The sequence below is a fragment of the Gasterosteus aculeatus genome, chromosome 8, assembly GCF_964276395.1.
Source record: "Gasterosteus aculeatus chromosome 8, fGasAcu3.hap1.1, whole genome shotgun sequence".
Taxonomy (NCBI): Eukaryota; Metazoa; Chordata; class Actinopteri; order Perciformes; family Gasterosteidae; genus Gasterosteus; species Gasterosteus aculeatus.
The window spans coordinates 15,887,345-15,900,081 of record NC_135695.1 but is presented as its reverse complement, the minus strand read 5'-3'; the positions used below and the strand labels follow the sequence as shown (position 1 = coordinate 15,900,081).

At 45.5% G+C, this 12,737-nt stretch overlaps 2 protein-coding genes across 2 annotated transcripts in view; both read right to left on the bottom strand.

Moving 5' to 3' along the window:
• The window catches only part of p3h2 (prolyl 3-hydroxylase 2), a 35,406-nt gene extending 29,959 nt beyond the window's left edge, over positions 1-5,447 (bottom strand). Inside the window, exon 1 of the mRNA XM_040184437.2 lies at positions 4,679-5,447. Within this exon, the coding sequence (XP_040040371.2) occupies positions 4,679-5,113 (435 nt within the window). The 5' untranslated portion in view covers positions 5,114-5,447. The remainder of the gene's footprint in view (positions 1-4,678) is intronic.
• Positions 5,448-6,645: 1,198 nt separating this feature from the next.
• Positions 6,646-9,240, bottom strand: LOC120823975 (claudin-19). Its single transcript, XM_040184496.2, has 4 exons — positions 8,901-9,240; positions 8,169-8,333; positions 7,576-7,651; positions 6,646-7,444 (listed from the first exon to the last, which is right to left on the bottom strand). The coding sequence occupies exons 1-4, from the start codon at positions 9,100-9,102 to the stop codon at positions 7,279-7,281; spliced, it is 609 nt and encodes a 202-aa protein (XP_040040430.2). The 5' UTR covers positions 9,103-9,240; the 3' UTR covers positions 6,646-7,278.
• Between the last annotated feature and the right edge of the window lie 3,497 nt (positions 9,241-12,737).

Below are 12,737 nucleotides of genomic sequence, written 5' to 3'. Positions count from 1 at the left end.
ACCTCAGTTTCCCACACATTCGGCACAAATAAACAGTGCCACATAAGCACACATGAGCTAGAGAATCACCATGGGATCATCGCCCTGCAGGCTGACGACAGCAGAGAGGGCCTGAGTAAACAATCAACACTTGTAATTGCATTTCACAGGAAACAGCTGCAGGGTCAAGAAGGCAAACAAGCCGCCCACAAAAGGATGATTGTCTCGGACTTCTGAGGTGTACATGAGGGTTGTGGACAGGATCCAGAATTTACCTTTTCAAATCCAATTAGAAAATGTACAATCTTGATCTGCGTAAAGAAGACGTTTTAAATTGGATATCCGTTACGTCATGTATGTATCAGGCGCAAATTAAGATTAAGCCCAAAGGCGAATTTTCCTGATTTCAAACATTACAAGAAATAACCTTAAACGAGACCCGAGACAGCTCAGAAAGGTCACGACAGACTGAGCCAGAAGCACTAACCTACTAGCGGCTATTAGTTTATTGCCCAACAAGACAGGCTGTGACAGGCCGCCCGCCTCTGGGAACACGCACTCAACGCGAAAGGCCTTCTGTCGTGAAACACTTACCAGGGGAGCTCTCACTTGGGTGCAAGGCTAAATATAGACTGAATGTTCATCAAAACACACCGTGTACATTCAAGCTGTTGAGAGACAAAACGATCTACTTTAAATCAATAGAGCTGCATTGAAAACGACGTCATTTCCCAGTGTTTTACATCTCAGATTTGACTTCTTGTTCCCTCTTTGTTGTGTCTACAGCTCTCGAGAAATAATCTGCCGAAAGACGGAAGCGACCTGAGACGTTGGACCAATTCATAGCTCACGGTTGCTTTTTGTGTGGACTAAAATATTGGCCTAAATATGTGCCGACAGTTCTGTCAAGACCAAACTTTTTTTTTTGCTCACACTCAGAATAGTCTCTACAGGCTCCGCGTGAACAAACGGTTTAAAACGAACAACATCGCTAATGGGTGCACACTGGGCCTTTCGGCCACGAGTCCACTGAATAACAGCAGAGATTAATGCGTCAGCCTGGTCTTCAGCTTAGAAGCTGCCATCTCTCTGATGCAACCATTTACTGCGAATCCATTCCAGCACACACTCGAAACTTTCCGACGTCGACCACATTTTGTGTCGAAAAGTCAGCGAAGGAGAACATCGGTTTACGTGAAGGCAAGTGTGTGTCGGACAGGTGAGCCACTTCTTTTCTTCACGACATGATGGAAGAGAAACACCAGCTGGTGGCTGGTGTGTGAAAGATAACGTGACGGACGGAAGCGGTTTCTCTGCTTGCATCGCCGCAGCAGCCAGCACATAGTCCAAGTCACGAGTGAGGCTGAACAGATGCCTGGCAAACTTTGTTTTTTCCATCCCAGCATGAATCCTTGACTCAGACAGCCGGGAGTTTTCGGCCAGACCGAGCCAAGAACAACTCCCTCCCACAACCTGCTGCCGTCCCGTCCCGTCCCGTCCCGTCCCACCAACCACCGCAGTGGCCCATTAGCAGCCTGCAGCTCTCTCGCAGCCGTTTAATTGTCACAGCGTGCCCCCAACATTCCTGGGTGTTATCCGCTCGTACCCAGTCATGCAGGAAGGCCTTTGGCAGAGCCAAGTGCCACACTGTCTGGGCAAAGCAAAAGGACGGCGCGCTAGTTGAGGGGGAGCAGCATGTTGGCACAGTAAGTGTGTGCAGAGGAGTAGGTGATGGTGGTCGTTTACTTTTGTTCAAGGATTCTCTTGCTAGAAATATGCCGTGGTTGTGCACGACCGTCAACCTGCAATATTATCCCTCCATTGCCCAGGTGCTAAGCAACTGTATTTATTGCAAACTGACAGCGATCATTAGCGCAAAAGCTCTAATCACAACCAAACCAGTGGGTTTGGTCCCCTAACGTGGTCCGTCTGAGGGGGACGGAGCTCGAGCAACAAGCCGCCTGCTGTGTTGTAATCCAATCAGCACAGTCGCAGGGCAATCACAAATGGGTCAGACTTTAAAGAGAAGGTTTCAGAGGAGGCTGTCCTGACCCAAAGTCGTCTTCTGACGTCATGCTGGCACGCACGGGGAACTTCTCAAAACAAAAGGAAGATTTGCTTGTGGTTGTGTCCAAATTCCTAGGAATTCATTCGGTGTCAAATTTCGTCCAAAAAACGTCCTGGAGAGAAAATGTAAATGTTTGACCGTAAATCATTCATTCATAATCAAACTAAACATTCATGAATTAACAGAGCAGAAACAATAAATCCTTCTTTTATAATTGCTCCTTGGAACAGCAGAGTTTCAAGTCCGATCAGATCAAGGACATGAAGGCTGGAGACATGAGCTCTTCTTGCCCCTGAGGACAGTTCGGGGCCTCTGATCCCTCTGCAGTTGCGCAACTCACTGATCCAGAGGTCACTTGAGGCCATCAGGCTCCAGCCCTGAAGCCTCCCTTTTAATACCTGCAAAAGGTGGCGTGTCTCTCTTATTTTTAGGAAAGCAAACAGACTACAACGGGAAAATAAAATATTTGCCAGGCTAAATGACGGGCGAGCCGGAGCAAAGAGAACCGTTGTTGACTGTGGACCCTCTTCTAACAGGCCCAAAGGCCACATTGTGAGGCTGTCAGGAGGAGGCTGTGTGATGCTGGAATGTTATTTATTTTCACAAACACCACCAATTGCCCCCAAACTAACACACACACAAGGCGCCTGCACACCTAAACACACACATGTAGAAGATGTGCATATGCACACACTGACTGGTCTGATGTGCTCTCGGCGGGCTGGCCAATGGGAGGGCTGCAGGTCGGCCTCTCCTTACCTCTGGCTAAGATCAACATCAAGGGTCTAAGGGCCTTGATGTGCTGCCACATACTTAGTTTGTACAGACGTCAACATGCGAGGTGACACAGCAGAGGTCAGGAAAAAAAGATCCGCTGAAACATTCATGAGCGCTGCGGTTTCTGCCTTGTTGGGAGAGAAAACAAAACTAATTGGGGCCAGCTCTTCCCCCAACAGATGTTTAAGAAATCATAATTATTTTCACAAAAGATTCGTAATGCTTTTTTACAGCTGGGCGAGCGTGTGTGTGTGTGTGTGTGTGTGTGTGTGTTTGTTTCTGTGTGGTAAGGCAGTGTCTATACAATCATGTCTAGACAGGAGCGGGCTCTTTTATGCAGGCTGGCATCAGCTCCGATTTAGGCAGAACGGGGGAAACGCTTTCGCCCGGCGACAGACGGCAGACGAAGCCTGTGAACTTCTCGCCACTCCTGAGAGGTGGAAGCTGTGTGTCATCACGCCGGCATCTGGAGCCGGTCTGAGGTAAGCAACGGTGGAGGTCGACAGAGTCTCGGGTGCATGTAAGGCTTCTCCAGTGAGCTCCACACAGTCTGCTGCTCTCATGAAGTCACTGCCTTGTGATTGCTACTGAAACTACAAGTGTCCCAACACAAAGTACCCTGGAGTTGACCCTGGCTTTGCTGTCGCGGAGGACGGATGCAGAAAGAGGATTTCTTTGTATAGATATTTGTGCACTTCTTATTGGATGCCCTGCTGTTGAATGAAGTGTTTGCAAAGCTCAAGTTCTCCTCTTTTCATCTGTCAGAAGTCCCAGATAATGCTCAGCATACAAGAAGATTGGGAGACCTTTGGGATGTAATGCTTTGTATCTTCTTCCACACAAAACGTCCTGCAGTAAAACTACGAATACACCGACTCATACCGGAGATTCCAACTCTTTTTAAGGTGGTTTGAATACCAATATCGATTTTGTTGTGAAACTACAAAATACAAACTGGTCTGGGTGGTAAATATTCGCCAGGACCAGCAAACTCCTGACAGACAGATATATCACACGGTCGGTGTTCCCCGCTGTCCTGGATTGTTCCCAGGCCTTCCGCAAAACATCATCAGCAGACACTGAAAATGTGTGTGATTCGTACAGTGAACGACAAATATTTCTTATGCAAACATGGAATTTGACGCCGGTTCAGCCTTGCAAAGTGTTCTTTTAAGTAAATCTTCGCTTGTGCACGCTCACTTGTTGACGCCCAACAACGCTGCTCACAGAGGAGCAATAAAAATCCAAAGTGTGGCTGAACGTGCGCACACATGTGTAGAGTCATCCCGGTCCTTAATCTACCAGCAACCAAAACCAATGTTCTTTGAGATGGGTTTGATACACAGACGCAGAGGCACATCGAACTTCATCTCAAATGTTTATCGGCGGATCATTTCTGCTGAGCGGTTTGCATACTGTTGGGTGCTTCAAAGCTTTTGTTTGTATATATTCTGTATAAGAGATCAGTTGAAATCACAGGTGAACATGTTTATCTTTTAGCCTCAACTTTGAATCGTTCAACTTTCAAACCTCCTGTTGATCAATTAAAGCTATTCTCCTCAAGTTGCCATTTTATTGTCATTATTCAAAGGAAATATTGGCTAATATTTGTTTATTTAATATCCACATTGGGACTTAAACGTAAATATGCGTTTTATACAGTTCAACTACAATGGAGTTCCAGGCCAATGCCCCCTGTACTACATGGAGATTTACTTATGAACCGAGGAACTTATTATTTCATGTAAAAATACCAGCATCTACACATGTACTATTGAATCCCCAGGAGCAGCAGACCTCCCGTCTCTCTGCGTGGATGAACAAAAAAAAAGAGGAATGCTTTTGGATGCTCACCTTGCGATACGCCAGTTGAAGATAGTTGTAAGGGATCCTGCGATGGAAGTCCTGCACTACATCCTCGCCGACTTTGTGCATGGACTGAGTGCCGATTCTCTCCTCGATGCACGCGTTCATGCACGCCGCTCTCCGCAGCACCACGTCGGGGAAGCGCAGGTCCGAGAAGGTCGCGTCAAAGGGATGCTGGTCCTGGCACCTCAACCGGCACCGGACCCTGGAGCTCCGCACCTCCTTGCAGGCGCGCAGCGCGCCCTCCATGTGGCGCGCCACGGCCGCGTAGTCGCTGTTGTAAAACGCCCGCACCGCGGTGTCGTACAGCAGGTCGTAGGGCTCCGGGGGGGCTGAGGAAGATGACGGCGCGGTGGCGAGGAGGAGGAGGAGGAGGAGGACGACGACCGAGAAGATAGCAGCCGGTGAGAACTTTCCATCCATCCTCTGCTTCGGGTTCCGACGGACGAGGTGGTCGACTAGGGGGGGGGGGTAGGGGTGTGGGAGGGGGGGTCACAACTGCGATCAGCTTCGACTCGTTTTTGAGTCCATTTGAATGTTTAAAAAGCTCCGGGTGGAGATAACGCAGGACGGCACCGGACCGAGGCGGAAATAACGCTGCGTTAGTCGGGGACACACATTTTGTAATGGGCCCCTCTCCGGCTGCGCTGGCTCCTCCCCCCTCCGGCGAGACGCGAATGGCCGCACCGCGATGACGGCTCTCCTTGCGGGGGCCGCTGGAGCAGCGCGGCGGGGACCCGCGAGGGTCCTTCGGGGAGGCGGGAGCTGCGCAGCTGAGGGGACTTTAAAGAAAAAGGTGCTTGAATTAAAGGACTTTAAACATGTCCTTTGTTAAACAAACGGGGACCAAAAACTAAAAACACGAAGCACTATTGATCAGGCAGCATATACACACTTAAAATTGTGACTAATTCAAACTAATTCAATTTCGATTTAATGTTAAGTATTAATTATGAATATTGCTCTGTACTTACATATATTCTTCAAGAAAATGACGCAATGATACATCTTGTTTGCCTAATATAGGTAATATATTATGAGCTGTATGCATGTACAAATACTTGCTGCCTTGTGTACTAGTTTCTGACGGTTGGAGGCCAAGTCACACACAACCCACCTAAAGGAGACTGGCTCCCTCTGGAGGTCATTCCTGCTTGGAGCAGTTTAACAACAACCTCTCAATGCTTCATTGAGAAAAAACACACACACATGCCTGAATCTTTAATACATAAACATTGCATTATTGAGCAAATCCCTTCACTTTGAATGATGTCCTTGTTTTGAGTGAATGTATTTCTGATGGAGTGATAAATGTCAATGTAGTGATTTCGGCACAAAAAGACCAAACTTCAGAATTTTCCCCCCTGAGGTTTACTAAGATGGTGAAATGTCACATGTCGCTTTTGCTATGAAAACAAAGACAGGTTTTACAGCAAATCCCAGCATATTTCACCAGGCACTGTGCACGGCTGAACTGCTGTGCAGATTTATGTACATTTTTACTTTTCCTTCTTCTGTGAGGATTCAGGAAGCGTGCGGGCAGCGGTTTCCCAGCCCGAGAGAGATTCCTGATTAGTTTACATCCGCAGAGGGCAAAACAAAGTCCCCTGTTGTTTGTGGAAGAAACAACGTCCAGGATGACTTTCCCGCACTAATTAGCCTGCAAGTAATATTGTTCTGGCCATTTGGTGGGAGGGGGAAGGGGGAGTGCTGATGGGACACTTTGTATCTGTGTGTGTGTGTGTGTGTGTGTGTGTGTGTGTGTGTGTGTGTGTGTGTGTGTGTGTGTGTGTGTGCGCGCGCGCTAAATAAAAAGAATATTGGATTGCTTTGGACGGCAACATGGGAGTCTCACTTTGAGTATAAAGAGTCATTTAAGTAGCATGAAAAAGATGACATAGAACACAAAGTGAAGAAGACAAGACTATTTTCTTTTTCTATTCAAAACGTTGACAGAATGTTCTACATTATTTTTATTCTGCAAAATGACATTAAAGTACGACAAGGCAATATAAAAACGGACGAACAACATCGCACAAACATTCTATATTAAAACCCAGTGTGAAGCTGAAGAGGAATGAACTGTACAACAATGTACACCGTTAAAATCAATCTTTGCATCAAGTGTCAAAGCTTTGTGTCTACAGTGCAAACTATTGAAATAAGGATTTGTTCTTGTGGAGCATCGCACATGTTCCCTCGGTACAAAGCCAACAGGATTTCTCTGGGTTTCTAAGACTCAAGAGTCCTGCACCACATTGCGCACTTCTTCTTTTAATATTTCCATTTGTTGTATTCAATTAAGAATGGAACCCTTACTTGTATTTCTCTCGATGGAACCAACAGCTGACTGTGACTGACAGCACCTAAGTGACAACCGAACCCGTTTTATGGTGAAAGGGAGGAAATTCAAGCTACTGCATGAAATGGGATTCAAAATGAGAACAAGCTGCTTGATCTTTGGTGTAATCCTGATCCTGGTCACTAACTTGAAGTTCAGCAGGTGGTGTTGAGTATTTATAATCCTGATTTGTCCTCATTGTAGAAACACCACCTGCTGCTGTTGGTAAATCCAGCGCTCTCCTCCCCTAGACGTAGTTGGACTTTGGGTGGGTGGTGGAGAGGAGGTGGTTGGAGCTGATGGAGCCGGTGGACTGGGACCGCGAGCATCTCCGGCAGCCCAGGAAAGCACCGCCGGCCATCGTGAGGATGCCGCCGGCCCAGCTGACGAACACCGCGTTACCGAACTCAAAGCTGCAGAGGGGAAAACACACATTTAGATGCACAGTAATCACATTTAACTGTAATTGTCTGTGTGTGTGTGTGTGTGTGTGTGTGTGTGTGTGTGTGTGTGTGTGTGTGTGTGTGTTTGCACGCATGTTCACCTCTGCAGGGGATTGGAGTCGAAGATCTGAACAATCATTTTAACGTACCAGGATGTTATGATGAGGGTCAATAATCCTGAACAATGAAAACACAATGAAAAGTTTTATGCCGCTAATCATATTTTTTAAGAAGACTTTCACTCAGATGTCATTCTTGTTCTTTTATGCACTGCTTGTGTATTCTTAATGGGGAGGAAACAGCTGCAGACACACCACATATGTAAGATAGAAGTTAACAAGGATCTTCTCTTATACCAGTACATGATCCACTGTTTTTACAATTTCACAAAATTTGAATTACGAAAGGAGCGATTGTGTTGTTTTTGCCTTTAGGTTGTTTATGGAAAGAAACATTTTACGAATTAGAACTGTTATTCTAAATTGTAAAATCCCTTTAGTGTTTAGTTCTTATTTAGTTTGATAACTACTGCTGCCTATACTGGCCAAGAGAACGGAGGGATTAAGACAATTCCTTCAGCCTTCCAGGTGAAATAAAGGCTGACAAAAAAGGTGAGATGAATCTGAACATTTTTACCACATTATACTCAACGTATCATCCAGTGAGAGTGTGAGTGGAAGCCTGTCAGACCCACCTGCAACCATTAACATGATTCCTCCGACCATAGCTGTCGTGGATTTGCTCTCCTCGTTGCCGTCCATGAAGCGGGTGCACTTCATCCCCACTGTGGACACCAACAGGGCCACAGCCGAGAGGAATATGCTGAGCATCATGACGGCCCTGGTGGCCTGGACCTCAGCTAGAGCAGAAAAGGGAAATGTTGATATATTTAAACGGTGAACTTTTCATCAATTCGGTCTTATTCTTATTACATTTATTGCCATAATATGTCATACAAGGAATTTGACTTGGCGGTTGGCGCGTAACAGCAGACAGTACGACAATGGACGACAAGACAACAGTGCACGAGGAATAAAATAAAATATAATGCTATGGGTTAGTTTAAAAATGAAAGGAATAAAAGTTAAAAATATTATTTTTAAAAATTAAAAATAAAGTGCACCAGGGAACAGAAAATGTTAATTGTATTGCTTCTTTCTGTAACTAAATGTATTGAAACTGTAGTCTTTTTTTCTTTGGACTCTTTGGCTCAAGTTAAAACTGTGTTAATAAAGCTGAAATAAAAACATGCTAAAGAATTTCCACCTCGCGTCAAAATCAGACATGGCACAAAGCCACGAGGAGGTCAATCCAAGGAGCTCGTCTACCACAAAGACGCACTTGTGTCTAATTATAGTAACTCATCGGCAGTGGAAGGTATCTCAACGAGGAGCGCCTGGTTTTTGGAGGAGATAAAGAAACCTACTCGGCAGCTTCAGGAGGTACTGGTGAAATTCACAGGTCGTTCTCTCGTTGCCACTGCAGCTCATCCACAAGCCCTCGAAGATGCGGTGCGTCTTGCCCTGGTACTGCTTCTTCCATTCGACCATCAAGGTGGCGCCGACAGTGGCGGCGAGGCCGGCCAGCGAGAGGAAGAACCCGAGCAGCTGCAGTCCGGTGTTGGCCATCGTGTCCAGATGGAAGCGTAAAGAGGTCGTTGAAGGGAAAGGGAAATGATCTCCCTGTGTGGATGCCTCCTCGCAGCGTTTCCCACCGTTTTACGCGCGCTCCTCTGCGACCTCTATTTAATGGAGCGAGGCGTGTTACGCACGGGGGGGCGGGGGGGGTCTCCGCTCCACGGACCCTTCCCATCACGATGGATGATGGGAAGGGTCCGGCTTATCAGATCCAGCTCACAAATGACCGAGAATATATGAGGACTGTCTTCCACTGCGGTCCCTGGTGTGAAAGTCCCCACATATCATCAAATTCACGTGAATAAGACGTAAGCTCAACGTTGAAATCGTTCCATTTTTTTTTTTAAATCTCACAAAGTATCTCAAATAAGTCATTTTAGCAGCAAGAGCTATCCTTGCCCATTGAGTGTGTACATGTCAGTAACAATAACAAGAAAACCAACGCGTAAAACATCATCAAACTCCCAAGTGACGTTGATGCTCGAGCAAATTACAGTCCAAACCGTTTGTTTATCGCCTTTTACTTACATTTCCAAATGATTACACCATATTTGGTGAAGGAGATGCCAGTTTGTAAACACTGTATTTGTCTGTTAGATTGGATCAGTTTCCACCCTTTCCTGGGGAAAAAAAGCTAAAATCAAAACACTGCGCACGACAATTAAGAGTCACAGCTCCCTTCTGAATTGGCGCAGACAAAGAACTAATGTTGTCCTCCTGTACGGGCAGCTTTTGTTTTTCACAGCATTGTTTAACAGGGATTTAAACGGGTCGCTCGGGTCAATCTTTATTTCAGGAAATTCCAGCTGCATGTTTGATGACCACATGGCACTGCCGTGACAATATCAGGAAAAGTGTACTGTCTCAAGGACATGCAGCGCACAAAAAACGGCAAACTACCGTCGGAAGTTATATGAACCCTGAAGCTATAAACTTATTTACCAAAATCCTCCGGTCAAAAAAAAAAGAAGGTTATTTCCCTTTTGATTGACAGGAAGGCTCTGGGCCCTGAAGCTGTCACTGCAGCAGGTCCCCGTCCTGCTTTCACACCAGCATGTTGCTGTGTGGAGGAAACATTTAAGCCTACTGTGAAGAGCTGAGATGACATTAAAAAACACATGTAACACTTGCATTTGTGTAGAAAACAAAAAATGATGCAATGAAAACTCCCTGAAAGGTTTTTAAAACAAAGAAAGTGGCAGCAAGGCTGGAATTGTTTCCTGCAACAAATACATGTGTGGATATGGAATAGAAAATGACCAGAGGGTGAATGGTATTTAATGTTTTTTAAGGAAACTAAAGTCCTCTGAGATCTGTTGTAAACTCTTAATGTTTTCCTATTTAAGCCTCAGGGCCTTTTATTCTGTGTTACCGTGTGTTACTGATGATTACATTCAATAAAACAGGAGCAGGATTGTCGAGCAGCAGATACAATCCAAATTCTTTTAAAGTTGTTTTTCACGCAAGAATAACAAAATGTTAAGCTACTATTCTATCATCTGGGAAGGCAGGAAGAGCATGAGGTTTTACACATGGGTTTTGTGCGATGTGCTCCTGCAACTGATAAGACCAATTTGGCTATTTACAGCACGCCAGAATGACTGTGGACACAACGTAGAGAAGCAATGAGTCACTTATCATTTACTGAGCACTTATGAAGAGCGCATTGCTGGAATAACCCCAAATTAAACTGCATTTTTTCACTTTTGGTTCCCTTGTCTCATAGTCAATTACAAAAAATTTTTTTTGCTACAATAAATAATATTTGTTGTTAACTCAAGAGATTTTCACATTTTGTTCCGCAATACAAATAGGCTTCATCAAACATCCCTCTTTTGAATTTTGAAGCTTTTAAAACCAGCCACAGGCCAACTGCTCATTCCCAGAATCCTATTGGTTTTCTTTCAAGGGAAAAGTACGTCATCCCTGCAGCAGGTTGTCATCCTAGTTCACTTTTCCTGCAAAAGGGGACGAGGCCAATCCCCTTTACCGTCTGTCATTTGGCCTTTCTGTTAACAGCAGCTTGGCTTCCTGAAGCCTAATGCGCCCCACTTCCATGCACACAAAAGAAGGAAGCAGACGGAGTTACAGTATAATCTCAAGTTCTTGGAATAGTAGTGAGGCACTTGAGTTAATTACACGAAAATATTTATTGTGTCAAGTTGCCAAGCAGAGAGGAAAGAAGTCAAAGTAGGCTTAAGTCACGTGCCTTCCTCCAATGTTTTTAGGGCTGACTGCCAAAAGCTACGGATGATGCAAAATGATGAGTCAACATGCTGACCAGTACCCCTCCCACACCTCCCACCATACACAGTTTCTCAGCTGGCAAAGTGCTGTTGAAGAGGCATCATGTACTAAGAAATGTGAGAGGAAGATGCCATCTAGTGGCCCCTGTGAGCAGGAGACCTGAACAGGTGACTCTGAGGACACCTGACCCACCTGACTCCAGGGTCACTGTAACCGTAGCATATGATTTTGATCCCAGTCAGTCCTGTACCCCAATAAAAGGCTTCACACAGTATGCATGCAGTGACATACTTGCAATTTGTATGATGCAATCTCTTTTCAGAACCTTGAAAACATTCCTCCCTTTGTAGAGAAGATCAACCAGGTTGATTCTTCCCAACAGCCCCCTTTTTCAGACATTTTGACTTGAAATAGTACGAAAAGCACAGGTGGAATAACATTGCAGTGTTCCACAAATGGCCTTTTTCTATTTTAGGGGCTGGTGATGAAGCCACGACCTCCCCGTCGACCCCCCAGGAACCACTGAGCTAATTGGAATTCGGCCAGCACTGATTTTATTGTTTAGACGTGTGCTTTTTCTAACTGTGACCAAGTCCAAATGTTTTTTTGTGAAAAAGGTGATACCTGTGCGATTTGTAGTCGACTGAAAGCCAAACAAACTGCTGTCCACCTGTCCACCTTTAATTTGATTAGAATGAAACACTGTAATAAAAAGTCAACACAACATTCACTTGTCGGTGCTTCATCTTCAAACAAAAACAAACTCATTCGATTTTATTTCTCATACTCATACTTTTTAAAGATTGTCCAATGGGCTTTTTCTCTTAAAGTACAACTGTAGCAGTAGATCGATATCCCTAAATAAACCTGGTAATGCTGTGTCCTTTGGTGCAGGATAAAACAAAGCACCGGATAATGCTGGGGCATGCGTTCAAGGGTGACTCCCTGTGAAGAGGAGCCACGATGCGGCTCCAAACCAGTCCAGCGTCATTCCTGCACCGGGCCCAGCGCGGAGCGCCCGGGGCCCAACGGCCTGCTTCGCTTTTTCACAGCTCACGTTGAGAATGTTTGCCTTCCTTCACATGCCGGCATTCAACACATGCCACCCGCAGCTCCATTTGAAACCTTTAGAAAAATGGCATCCTCTGCGAGGGGGCCATTCTTAAAATGATCAGATTTTAGGGGGGGGGGGGGTTGTTTAGGTAAAAAAAACATGACTGGAGGAAATGGCTAGTATTGGCTAGTGTCAGATGTCACATTATTGGATACTATACAGAGCTGCCTCTTTGGCATGAAGACAGGCATCAGACTTGAGCTAGACTTTGTGTTTACAATAGATTTATTTATTTAGGAACAGTGTGCGGCCGAAGGTGTGGCAC

Coding starts and splice junctions, on each gene's coding strand:
- LOC120823975 (XM_040184496.2), bottom strand. CDS start 9,102: ATGGCCAACACCGGACTGCAGCTGCTCGGGTTCTTCCTCTCGCTGGCC. Junction 7,652..8,168: donor AATCATGTTAATGGTTGCAG/GTGGGTCTGACA, acceptor TTCATTGTTCAG/GATTATTGACCCTCATCATA. Junction 7,445..7,575: donor GACTCCAATCCCCTGCAGAG/GTGAACATGCGT, acceptor TCCCCTCTGCAG/CTTTGAGTTCGGTAACGCGG.